The sequence below is a fragment of the Mytilus californianus genome, unplaced genomic scaffold (assembly GCF_021869535.1).
Source record: "Mytilus californianus isolate M0D057914Y unplaced genomic scaffold, xbMytCali1.0.p SCAF_6, whole genome shotgun sequence".
In the NCBI taxonomy this organism is placed as follows: domain Eukaryota; kingdom Metazoa; phylum Mollusca; class Bivalvia; order Mytilida; family Mytilidae; genus Mytilus; species Mytilus californianus.
In genome coordinates this window covers 75994200-76007498 of record NW_026262712.1, presented here as the reverse complement: position 1 = coordinate 76007498, position 13299 = coordinate 75994200, and the positions used below count along the sequence as shown (strand labels likewise).

The 13299-nt window shown below is 31.3% G+C and overlaps 1 protein-coding gene across 1 annotated transcript; it reads left to right on the top strand.

Annotated features, from left to right (window-relative positions):
- Positions 1-1475: 1475 nt before the first annotated feature.
- LOC127704813 (uncharacterized) lies at positions 1476-12208 on the top strand. Its single transcript, XM_052209032.1, has 5 exons — positions 1476-1843; positions 8959-9129; positions 9537-9669; positions 10577-10894; positions 12010-12208. Exons 1-5 carry the CDS (start codon positions 1527-1529, stop codon positions 12187-12189), a joined length of 1119 nt encoding a protein of 372 aa, XP_052064992.1. The 5' UTR covers positions 1476-1526; the 3' UTR covers positions 12190-12208.
- Positions 12209-13299: the final 1091 nt, after the last annotated feature.

Below are 13299 nucleotides of genomic sequence, written 5' to 3'. Positions count from 1 at the left end.
AGATTTTTATAAACATACAATGTACGCTGCTGGTGATTTAGTTCGCAGTATAACTGGGTAATGCAACGCTCAAATGTTTATACTTTACAATTACATGTAATCACATTTCTATATATGTATACTTTATGTTCTTTTCCCTAAATATATCATTCGTTGGTAACTGTTACTCATTGGCATGTCGGGTGACGCACACGAAGCAAGATAATTATCCATATATATATAGCCTTCCAATTCTATCTATGTAGAAACGTAAACTGCATGGCGGACATTTAGAGACATTTCGATATCAGTTTTAGATGAAATTGCCCAAGTAAAAGAAATAAGGATTGAAAATAAAACAGAACCCTGGTCAATATATATCACGTTCGTCCATAGTTTCTGACGATCATTTTCTATCTCAAGCGAGAAGCATGATATGAAAAATTATCACAAATAAAGATCAAAGGAAAAATACACAAAATAGCGATAAACATAATTATCCTCATTAACATTATACGTCTATACCAAGCAAATCTATGTTTAACCCTGTCACATTCTTTGTGTGCCTGTCCCAAGTCAGGAGCCTGTAGTTCAGTGGTTGTCGTTAATTCATGACTGTCATATTTTTTTTTCGTAAATTGTATTGTATATTATATAAATTAGACCGTTAGTTTTCTCGTTTGAATTGTTTCATATTTTTCATGCCGGATCTTTAACAGTCGATTTTGAATTTATTCACTGGCTGCTTTTTAAGATTTGGAGCGATTAAGGACTTGAATAAACATTATGTTGACTTCTAATGGTCATTTTAGTTATTTCAAAATGATTGGATAGCCGTCCATTTAAATTTGATCTTCGTGTAAATTGAGCATCGATGGCTAATTTACCTAGTATGACTAGTTTTGGATAAGTTTATTATACATATATAACAATAATGAGCTGTGGTATAATTGTCAATGATACAGGTTTGAACTATCCACCAGAGTTCAAATGATGAAGATAAAAGCAACTATAGGTAGGTCACCTAACGATCTTCAACAACTTGAATGAGAAAAATTCATATAGTATAGTCGGATATAAAAGGCCCCACATAAAACCTAATTCCCCGGTGATTCCAGAGCCGGCGGTGCATTTAACAAAAACAAAATAATAAACAGTTTAATTATCATGCAACGATGAAATATTTAAAGGACAATTTTTAAATATTTCGAATTTCCCCATAACGTTTCGTTTTGTTTTTTTTGGTGTTTAGTTACGGTATATATTTTTTGTTCGTTCGTGCATCTGTTTCAAGTTTCTTTGAATTAATTTTATAACCCAATTTTGTGTCGTCCTCTGGATTTCGATTGATTCTACGTATAGTAATAGTTGGCAGTGTGAAAGTTATGCCAATGTCTCTCCAACTACTGGAAGAATTCCATGTTCTCCTAATAAAGGAGGGATTTACAGAAGGAAATAGGTAACATTCATAAACATTCATACCTGCGTTACACTTCCTCACTCTTCAATCCCCCGATTCTGTCTCCGTTTTGTGTAGCTGCACTAAAATGTTTAAGCGAAAAGCATATTTGGACCACCCAGGTATACAGACAGTTGATTTACCTGACAGTGTGTCTAATTGGGAAAGATATAATCTTGAAGACCTGAACATTTTTTATGCAGAAGACTTTGCTAAGGACCCATTAGAAATACTAAAACAGATAAAAACTCTGACAGATTTCGACGAAGATCAACTATCGTATATTCATTCTGTGCAGGACTGGTTGAAGTTTGATGCATCAGTGTTAAAGTTGAAGTTTCAAAGATCAGTGGTTGAGTCAACAATTTCTTTATTATATGAGAAATTAACAAAAGAACCAAACATGTAAGCATCACATGTACACGTTTCAGCGAAAAGTTCCAAAGAGCTTATTTTATTTTCTTTAAAAATCCTAGTAACATGTACATGTAGTAAACTTCTGAAAATAAACTTGGCAAGTAATAAATAAATCATAAAACTTCTTAACATTACAATAACATAAAAACAATATATTACTGGAGATCAGGAAAATTTATGTTCAGTGGGTATATGTATCAAAAACCACTTTCACTGTTAACATTGTTAATAATTGACTAAGAATTATTAGTGTAATTAAAATTAACCATAATAAACAACATTTTATGGTCTATAACAGAAATAGACCAATTTTTAAGCCTTCAAGGCTCTATAAGACTTGAATAGACTTTTACAGACTCTGTTCAGAAGTACCCTGTATCAAACACATGTCAAAATAAAACTTTCCAATTCCTATCACACTGAGAAAGTGGTTTTGGTCATCCTAATCTTGCATTCAATTCCAAGTTTAGTCAAACCAAAGACTTGAATTTTGGTATTTGATGCTTAGCTACAAAGCAAGCTGCAGTAAGCATGTTCATGATGGTTAGGAGTATCAGATCAAAGAAGGTATGGTAGGAGTCAAGATAATGTGTCAGACATGTCAGAGAAGGGTGACATGTCTTCCTATGTTATATGGTACACTGCATGAACTAAGTGTACATGTAGCGTGTTGGTCTGGTACAAAGCAGGGTTAATATTCAACATACATGTACATATCATAATTTTTTTGTTCTGATATGAATGTAATATTTGCCACTGGATTTTAAACATCAACCCATATATTTATATGGGAATATTGAGATAGTGGTTAGAAGCCATTTTTTATGCATCTGCCTTGTTTTTAACAGATTTCTACATGTACTGAAAAAATAGAACCACTCTCACATTTTCTCAAGTCTTTTCTAATTTGAATCTCTAACTTCTGAAAAGCTTTGGTCAAGAGACATTACACAGAGCACATGTTATTGATCTCAAATACAAATAGACATGTATGTCCAACTTTTTGACGTAATCATTCATGTACAATGTATGTCTTGTGTGTGTATAATAAGATAATGCAAATTAGACCTGAAAAATGGCGTCATCTCAAACTTCCATATTTGTTCTTCTCATGATACATGATGTATTTACACATGACATGCTCCAAATTTTTTTGAATATATTTTTAAAGCAATTATCATGATTATAAAGCTATAAAGATGTATTTTTTTACACCTCTTATGCATCTCCTTTCAGTCTGCATATCTTTGTCATAACTTTTCAACAATTATAAACCATAGATTCTTTGTAGTTACCAAGTTTAATCTCTGCTAACTTTACTGGCCCGAGAACACAGTTATTTGGTAGTGCATTTCTTTTAGATAATAAATTCAAATTAAAAAAATCGCACCTGCTCTATCTCAAACTTTTTTTTACAGTGTAGTGTACTACTATTGATACAAATAATATCAAAATTATAGGAACTTCTACCAGCTCTAACTCAAAATATTGACAATTCTGTGTTAAGGGGGGCTAAAATTCAGTTTGACAGCTTCAGACATTCTAATTTTTGACCTTTTTTAACTGGACCAAATCACTACTTAACATAAAGATTCAGCACCCAAATTTTGTTAACATGTAATTTCATCCCCTTACTTAATATTTCATGCATAAAATATCAAGAAATAAATTGGAAAAGTGTATTTAAAAAAAATGCAAGTTATACAATGTTCACACTAGGGACTATATTCATAGACAACGAAAACCTGAGGACGATAACTATGTCCTTGGACCTAATAGGATAGAAAGACTTGACCAATTTTAATAAAACTTTGCATGACCTAAGCTTAGGAAATTATAAGATAGTTGGCCAAGTTTCATGGCCATAGGATATATTATAGAAACTAGGGCCATTTTAATATTGAAATTTGGATGTTTATTTTTGACGTTTAAATCAAATATTTTCAACTGTCAAGATTTTGGCCTAAAAAATTTAAATATTGCAAAAATTTGCTTTTTAAATACTCTTGAATATAATATAATAAGTATTAAAAGCAACGGAACACTCATTTGATTTATCAGATTTATCACAGTTATTCAAAAGTCAAATTTATATGAGCCTGTGCCTGAAAATAGAGATTTTCGAATTAAGGGAAGCCTTACATAAGCATGCATTTTTTTCAACCAATTTGAAGTTTTTTAACCATACATTATTCTTCAATATATATTAAATGTACTTTAAATGTAAAGAAAAGTTACAAAAAGCATACCACATGAGTATAAAATGGTCTTAGGCCATGTAAGACTGAGAATTATTTAGAGTCGATTTAGGCCGTAGCCCATATTTACATATAAAAATGCACACATACATTTGACAGAGGCTATAAGAAATGGAAATTTCTTACTTTTTGCTCATTTCTATGCTAAGATGTTATAATTCAAGAAGTCTTATTGCAAAAGGACTCTTGAATTCAAATTTTTGTTTGCAGACAGTATGGTCTGTTGACCAGTTTTTCACTTTTCAATGGAAAACTTGCATGTAGTTTTAGTCTCAATTGGCATATATTTGAACCACTTACTATCCTAAAGAAGAAAATTATGGTAGCATATGAAATGAATAGGGTGTACTGATCATTGTAAAGTGTTTTTTTTACAGATTTAGTGAAATATTTGTGATGGACTACAGATTTTATGTACAAAGCTCTTCACATTTCACATACATCAAACAGCCCGTTTAACCAGGGACAAAAATACAAATATTCTGCACATTTTTTCTGTGATAATCTACTTTTCTCTAGATTCAGAGTTCACAAATGGTTAATTAAATTTGATTTAAGCATAGAAACACAAATATCAGGAACATAAAAAGCTGTCAGATAGAAAGTCAGCATGGCTCTTAGGCATAAAATGGAAACTGCTTTAAAATTCTTATTTTAGCCGTATAATGCCAAAATGGGACAATTTAACAGAATTTCTGTCAAACAAAGATGTAAATCCTTTACTTTTATTGAGTTTGACAAATTGAAACCAGCAAACCATTCAGGAAAGTTTCCAAAGTACAGAATCTACATTTACAGAATTCGTCTCTTTGGCCTTAGAACACAGTTATTTGGTAGTGCATTTCTTTTAGATAATAAATTCAAATTAAAAAAATCGCACCTGCTCTATCTCAAACTTTTTTTTACAGTGTAGTGTACTACTATTGATACAAATAATATCAAAATTATAGGAACTTCTACCAGCTCTAACTCAAAATATTGACAATTCTGTGTTAAGGGGGGCTAAAATTCAGTTTGACAGCTTCAGACATTCTAATTTTTGACCTTTTTTAACTGGACCAAATCACTACTTAACATAAAGATTCAGCACCCAAATTTTGTTAACATGTAATTTCATCCCCTTACTTAATATTTCATGCATAAAATATCAAGAAATAAATTGGAAAAGTGTATTTAAAAAAAATGCAAGTTATACAATGTTCACACTAGGGACTATATTCATAGACAACGAAAACCTGAGGACGATAACTATGTCCTTGGACCTAATAGGATAGAAAGACTTGACCAATTTTAATAAAACTTTGCATGACCTAAGCTTAGGAAATTATAAGATAGTTGGCCAAGTTTCATGGCCATAGGATATATTATAGAAACTAGGGCCATTTTAATATTGAAATTTGGATGTTTATTTTTGACGTTTAAATCAAATATTTTCAACTGTCAAGATTTTGGCCTAAAAAATTTAAATATTGCAAAAATTTGCTTTTTAAATACTCTTGAATATAATATAATAAGTATTAAAAGCAACGGAACACTCATTTGATTTATCAGATTTATCACAGTTATTCAAAAGTCAAATTTATATGAGCCTGTGCCTGAAAATAGAGATTTTCGAATTAAGGGAAGCCTTACATAAGCATGCATTTTTTTCAACCAATTTGAAGTTTTTTAACCATACATTATTCTTCAATATATATTAAATGTACTTTAAATGTAAAGAAAAGTTACAAAAAGCATACCACATGAGTATAAAATGGTCTTAGGCCATGTAAGACTGAGAATTATTTAGAGTCGATTTAGGCCGTAGCCCATATTTACATATAAAAATGCACACATACATTTGACAGAGGCTATAAGAAATGGAAATTTCTTACTTTTTGCTCATTTCTATGCTAAGATGTTATAATTCAAGAAGTCTTATTGCAAAAGGACTCTTGAATTCAAATTTTTGTTTGCAGACAGTATGGTCTGTTGACCAGTTTTTCACTTTTCAATGGAAAACTTGCATGTAGTTTTAGTCTCAATTGGCATATATTTGAACCACTTACTATCCTAAAGAAGAAAATTATGGTAGCATATGAAATGAATAGGGTGTACTGATCATTGTAAAGTGTTTTTTTTACAGATTTAGTGAAATATTTGTGATGGACTACAGATTTTATGTACAAAGCTCTTCACATTTCACATACATCAAACAGCCCGTTTAACCAGGGACAAAAATACAAATATTCTGCACATTTTTTCTGTGATAATCTACTTTTCTCTAGATTCAGAGTTCACAAATGGTTAATTAAATTTGATTTAAGCATAGAAACACAAATATCAGGAACATAAAAAGCTGTCAGATAGAAAGTCAGCATGGCTCTTAGGCATAAAATGGAAACTGCTTTAAAATTCTTATTTTAGCCGTATAATGCCAAAATGGGACATTTTAACAGAATTTCTGTCAAACAAAGATGTAAATCCTTTACTTTTATTGAGTTTGACAAATTGAAACCAGCAAACCATTCAGGAAAGTTTCCAAAGTACAGAATCTACATTTACAGAATTCGTCTCTTTGGCCTTAGAACACAGTTATTTGGTAGTGCATTTCTTTTAGATAATAAATTCAAATTAAAAAAATCGCACCTGCTCTATCTCAAACTTTTTTTTACAGTGTAGTGTACTACTATTGATACAAATAATATCAAAATTATAGGAACTTCTACCAGCTCTAACTCAAAATATTGACAATTCTGTGTTAAGGGGGGCTAAAATTCAGTTTGACAGCTTCAGACATTCTAATTTTTGACCTTTTTTAACTGAACCAAATCACTACTTAACATAAAGATTCAGCACCCAAATTTTGTTAACATGTAATTTCATCCCCTTACTTAATATTTCATGCATAAAATATCAAGAAATAAATTGGAAAAGTGTATTTAAAAAAAATGCAAGTTATACAATGTTCACACTAGGGACTATATTCGTAGACAACGAAAACCTGAGGACGATAACTATGTCCTTGGACCTAATAGGATAGAAAGACTTGACCAATTTTAATAAAACTTTGCATGACCTAAGCTTAGGAAATTATAAGATAGTTGGCCAAGTTTCATGGCCATAGGATATATTATAGAAACTAGGGCCATTTTAATATTGAAATTTGGATGTTTATTTTTGACGTTTAAATCAAATATTTTCAACTGTCAAGATTTTGGCCTAAAAAATTTAAATATTGCAAAAATTTGCTTTTTAAATACTCTTGAATATAATATAATAAGTATTAAAAGCAACGGAACACTCATTTGATTTATCAGATTTATCACAGTTATTCAAAAGTCAAATTTATATGAGCCTGTGCCTGAAAATAGAGATTTTCGAATTAAGGGAAGCCTTACATAAGCATGCATTTTTTTCAACCAATTTGAAGTTTTTTAACCATACATTATTCTTCAATATATATTAAATGTACTTTAAATGTAAAGAAAAGTTACAAAAAGCATACCACATGAGTATAAAATGGTCTTAGGCCATGTAAGACTGAGAATTATTTAGAGTCGATTTAGGCCGTAGCCCATATTTACATATAAAAATGCACACATACATTTGACAGAGGCTATAAGAAATGGAAATTTCTTACTTTTTGCTCATTTCTATGCTAAGATGTTATAATTCAAGAAGTCTTATTGCAAAAGGACTCTTGAATTCAAATTTTTGTTTGCAGACAGTATGGTCTGTTGACCAGTTTTTCACTTTTCAATGGAAAACTTGCATGTAGTTTTAGTCTCAATTGGCATATATTTGAACCACTTACTATCCTAAAGAAGAAAATTATGGTAGCATATGAAATGAATAGGGTGTACTGATCATTGTAAAGTGTTTTTTTTACAGATTTAGTGAAATATTTGTGATGGACTACAGATTTTATGTACAAAGCTCTTCACATTTCACATACATCAAACAGCCCGTTTAACCAGGGACAAAAATACAAATATTCTGCACATTTTTTCTGTGATAATCTACTTTTCTCTAGATTCAGAGTTCACAAATGGTTAATTAAATTTGATTTAAGCATAGAAACACAAATATCAGGAACATAAAAAGCTGTCAGATAGAAAGTCAGCATGGCTCTTAGGCATAAAATGGAAACTGCTTTAAAATTCTTATTTTAGCCGTATAATGCCAAAATGGGACATTTTAACAGAATTTCTGTCAAACAAAGATGTAAATCCTTTACTTTTATTGAGTTTGACAAATTGAAACCAGCAAACCATTCAGGAAAGTTTCCAAAGTACAGAATCTACATTTACAGAATTCGTCTCTTTGGCCTTAGAACACAGTTATTTGGTAGTGCATTTCTTTTAGATAATAAATTCAAATTAAAAAAATCACACCTGCTCTATCTCAAAAAGATTTTTACAGTGTAGTGTACTACTATTGATACAAATAATATCAAAATTATAGAAACTTCTACCGGCTCTAACTCAAAATATTGACAATTCTGTGTTAAGGGGGGCTAAAATTCAGTTTGACAGCTTCAGACATTCTAATTTTTGACCTTTTTTAACTGAACCAAATCACTACTTAACATAAAGATTCAGCACCCAAATTTTGTTAACATGTAATTTCATCCCCTTACTTAATATTTCATGCATAAAATATCAAGAAATAAATTGGAAAAGTGTATCAAAAAAAAAATGCAAGTTATACACTGTTCACACTAGGGACTATATTCGTAGACAACGAAAACCTGAGGACGATAACTATGTCCTTGGACCTACTGTATAACATGTTTCAGATTCCTGGTTTTTCTACATCTACAATGCTAATACATATATTTGTTTCTTTCATGTTCACTTGTAGGGTAATTACCATGAAAGAAGCTTTTGTTATACAGAAAGTAAAGCGATTTACTGCTGCTTATGACAGACTTCTATCTGAAATACAAGACCATCACAGACTATTGAAATCATATGAAGGAGTTTACTCACGATTTATTTGTGGATTTGCAGATTTATGTTGTCTAGAAACAGTGTAAGTATCTTGGCTGGAGTGTCTTTCATATAATATAAAAATAAAGAGACATACATGGTATGATTGCCAATGATACAACTGTTAACCAGAGACCAAAAGACCTGGATGTAAGCAACAAGTATTAGTTCATTTGACTAATTTGACTAAAACCCTAAACAATCATGGTTTAAGAAAGATTTGAGGATGTCTTTCTTTGTGTGTAGATACATGTACATCCTTATTCTTCTTTGTGTGTAGATACATGCATGACATGTACATCCTCATTCTCTATATACATGTAGCTATATATGTTAGGCCATAATAAAAAAAATCTTAGATTGCCATCCCCCATACATGTATGCATATTCTTAAAAATTTTATGTACATGTATCATTGAAAAAAGGTGAGGGTTTTATTTTCTATTTAAGGAATATTTCTAAAACTGAGCAAACAACATGGACAAATTTGAGAGGAAAGACAGTCAGATCAGAAGCAGATTTCCATTTCTTCAAGCTTGGACTTCAACAGGAAAGAACAGATACATGTGTTTCAATTGTCAAGGTACAAAAAAATTAATAAATTGTACACTCTGTCCTATAGTCATGATAATAAATCAGTTTTCTCTCCAGTATTTCAAATAACACTACGGTGGCCATGTAGTCTAAGTAGTCCAACTACTGTAGCAATAGCCTATCAACACTGAGGTTGTGAGTTGGAATTTTGCATGTGGCAGGTGTGTTCGACTCCATTTTTAATTGACTAGGATTGTCAGTTTTCCTACCAGAGGTTGGTGGTTCTCTCCTGCACTCCAGCTTCCTCCACCAATAAAAACTGACCGCCACATAATAGTCAATAGTGCTGAATGTGGCGTTAAACACCAATCAATCAATTATAAGAACTTGGAAAGGGAAGCTAATTTTTCCTGTGTTAGAGAAATATATTTAAACAAATCCTTAAATCATATATCTCTTCAAGAAAGAAGGTGTGTTTAGGTAAAAACAAAAAAAAGGCTTATACTTGATTTTGTCTTTTAAAACCCATATTAATATAAAAATAAGGAGATATGGTATGATTGCCAATGAGACAACTATCCATCAGAGTTCAAATGAAGTGGAGGTTATCAATTAAAGGCAACTGTACAGCCTTCAACACTTGAGAAAAACCATTCCATACTGTCAGCTATAAAAGACACCAACATGAAAAATGTGAAACAAATCAAAAGAGGACACCAACTGCCTAATTTATAAAAAAACAATTTACGAAAAAAATAAACATGACAGACACGAACCAATTACAATCCCTAAAGTACACGCTCCTGACTTAGGACAGGCACATGAAGAATGTGGTGGGGTAAAATTATGTTCCTGCATGAGCGCTCAACCCTTCCCTAACCTGAAACAGTGGTGTAAGATTGTTATGTAAACATTTAAATAGATTATTACAGGATAAAACCTTTTGTTTTATGCAGGTAAAGAACAAAAAGACAACAAAAAGAAAGCAAGAAAGACAGCAGCAAAGAAGGAAAAGAATGAGAAGTTCAACATTGGACACTAGTGAATCATCTTCTGATATCTCTGACAGCAGTACTGACTCAGAAGGACACAACAGAAGGAGACCAGTATACAGTACTGAAGATAAACACGCACCACCTCTAATACTTGATATTACAAATGAAAGAATAATTGGACAGCATGGTGGGGAACTTCTTCTAAATCTGAACAAATTCTATGGAGATTTGGAAACTGATACTCTCACACTACCTGGGATAATTGTTATTGAAACATCAGTAAGTACTTGAAGCCTAAAAAGAGAAAAACTTTGGGTTTAAAAAGTACAGCTAGACTGACTATTGAAATACAATTGTACATTTCTGTCTGACAATGCGTTACACTTGAAACATACCTTTTAAACAAAATTAAGATCATTATCAGTCATGTATTATTAAAGACTAATTTGACAGCACTTGACAAACAAGTCAAGTTAAGTCTTGTTTTGTAAACTTTACAATTTCAAGACACATGCACATACAAATGCACTCATGAACAGTATCATGTTTATTGTAAACACATTAAATTGACCCTGTATCTTCTAGTTAACTTTTTAAGATTGTTTTCATAATAGATAGATTGTAATTACCATATATCATTTTAAATTTTCCTGTCAGGATTCATTCGTGATTTGGGCTTTATGAGAGGAAGTTAATTGAATCTTTATGTAAACAGGTACATGATGCTGAATATGCACAGAGATAAATGTCAAATTTTACTTCAGGCCAAAAAAAAATATATGTCTGTTTACGGTTACCCAACCGACCCTACTTTTGAGCGCCGACCCTAAGTCATTTTATTCTCGTCGTAAAGTGAATGAAGAAACTTGCGACTCATGTGAATAAACACTTTGCAGCCATTTTTTCCAACTAAAAATAAAATGAAAAAATAAAATAAAATGGAAATACCGACCTACCTACCCTATTTTTTTTTATGATGTTACCTTAAACAGACATATATTTTTATTTGACCTTATGTTGTTATTCAATACTACACAATCTAAAAGTATTCTATAAGTTGAAGAACAAAATCTTTACAGTAATAAAGATCATATATACTATTTACTGCATAACATATGTACTTTCATCTGAAGTAAATGATGGGTGGGTGGGAAAAGATACTGCACTGTCAGATAGGCTAACCTTGAATGACAATTCTAGACTACGGATACTATAATTTAGCACTTAAATTCTAGCATGAAATTATCATGATCAGTATTACCTAGACAGGTAATAACTTCCTATTTATCCAATCAAATTAAACATTAACATGTTTTGATGTAAGCACACATTCTTTAAGTAAACAAATTCACATGTCCCAGAGTAACCTTTATTAATACACTTTATATTTGTAGGTTATATTCACCCTCTTAGAAATGTCAAAGAAACATTTAGAAAAGCTGAAAAGTAATGAAGAACTTGACAATCAAGATGAGGCTACAATTTACTATTCACCACCATATGACATTCTCTGTGAAGAATCTCGAAATATCTTGATAGAAAATTTTATGAGACTCAATAATGTAAATGTTTAAATAAAAATTTATATACTTATTTATTGTATTTTAATCTATTGTTGAAAAACAGCATGCCAATAGATTTAATATGGTACCCAAGTGTAGGAGTGAGGGCTATATTGCCATCACCTAATCCGTTAATTTGTCAGTTTGTCTGTCTGTTCGTCAAACAAATATTTTTGTCACACTTTTGTCAAAAACTACTAAACAAAATGACTTAATATTTTGTCAGCAGCTTAACAGTGGTGAGTTATAACATATGAGCAACTTTCAGATCTGTCAAACACCTACTTCCTGTTTGCTGACACTTTGAATTTTTCAATATTTTGAATGAATTTAAAATTTTGTCACACTCTCCTCAAGTACTATTGAACAGAATGACTTCATATTTAGTCAGCAGCTTGACAGTGATGAGTTGTAATGTGTTGATCTGTCAGATGCTTTAATGCTGTTTGCCGAATTTCAAAATGTCAAATGAAATTTTATGTCACACTTTTCTCAAGTACTGTTAAAACAAAATGGTTTCGTTTTCTATGAAATGTTTTGTTATTGTTGTTTATCATTCCGTCCTTTTAATTTTTTGCCATGGTCTTGCTTGTCTTTTTTGGACTTGTGATTTTTAACTTGGTCCCTTCAAGGATCACTATACAAATCCTTGGTCCCTTGTAGTTTTATCTCTCTTTTTCATGGGTTATGATAACCACTATAAAAAAATTTGCATCATTACAGTATAAAATTGTAATGGAACTCTTAAAAGTGGTGTTGGGATCGGGGGTATATTGCAATCTCCTTGTCAGTCAGTTCTTTTTACCAACAAATATTTCCATTCATACTTTTCTTAAGGACCATGGAAAAGAATAACTTCCTTCCTATATCATCAGCAGTTTGACAGTGATTAGCTGTAAAATGTGAGCACTTTCGTTAGCCACTAGGTAAATAATATTACCACTATAGCTATGAACAGAACAAGTTAAAATCATATTTCAATCTGTCTTAATACATTGTACCATAAGACATATCAGGATCCAATATTGGTAAAATATTTGGGTATGGACACCAAACTGGTTAGCTACTATCACCATAATAGAAAATTACCTAACTGAATAAAAGTATTTTGGTTTTCAAGCT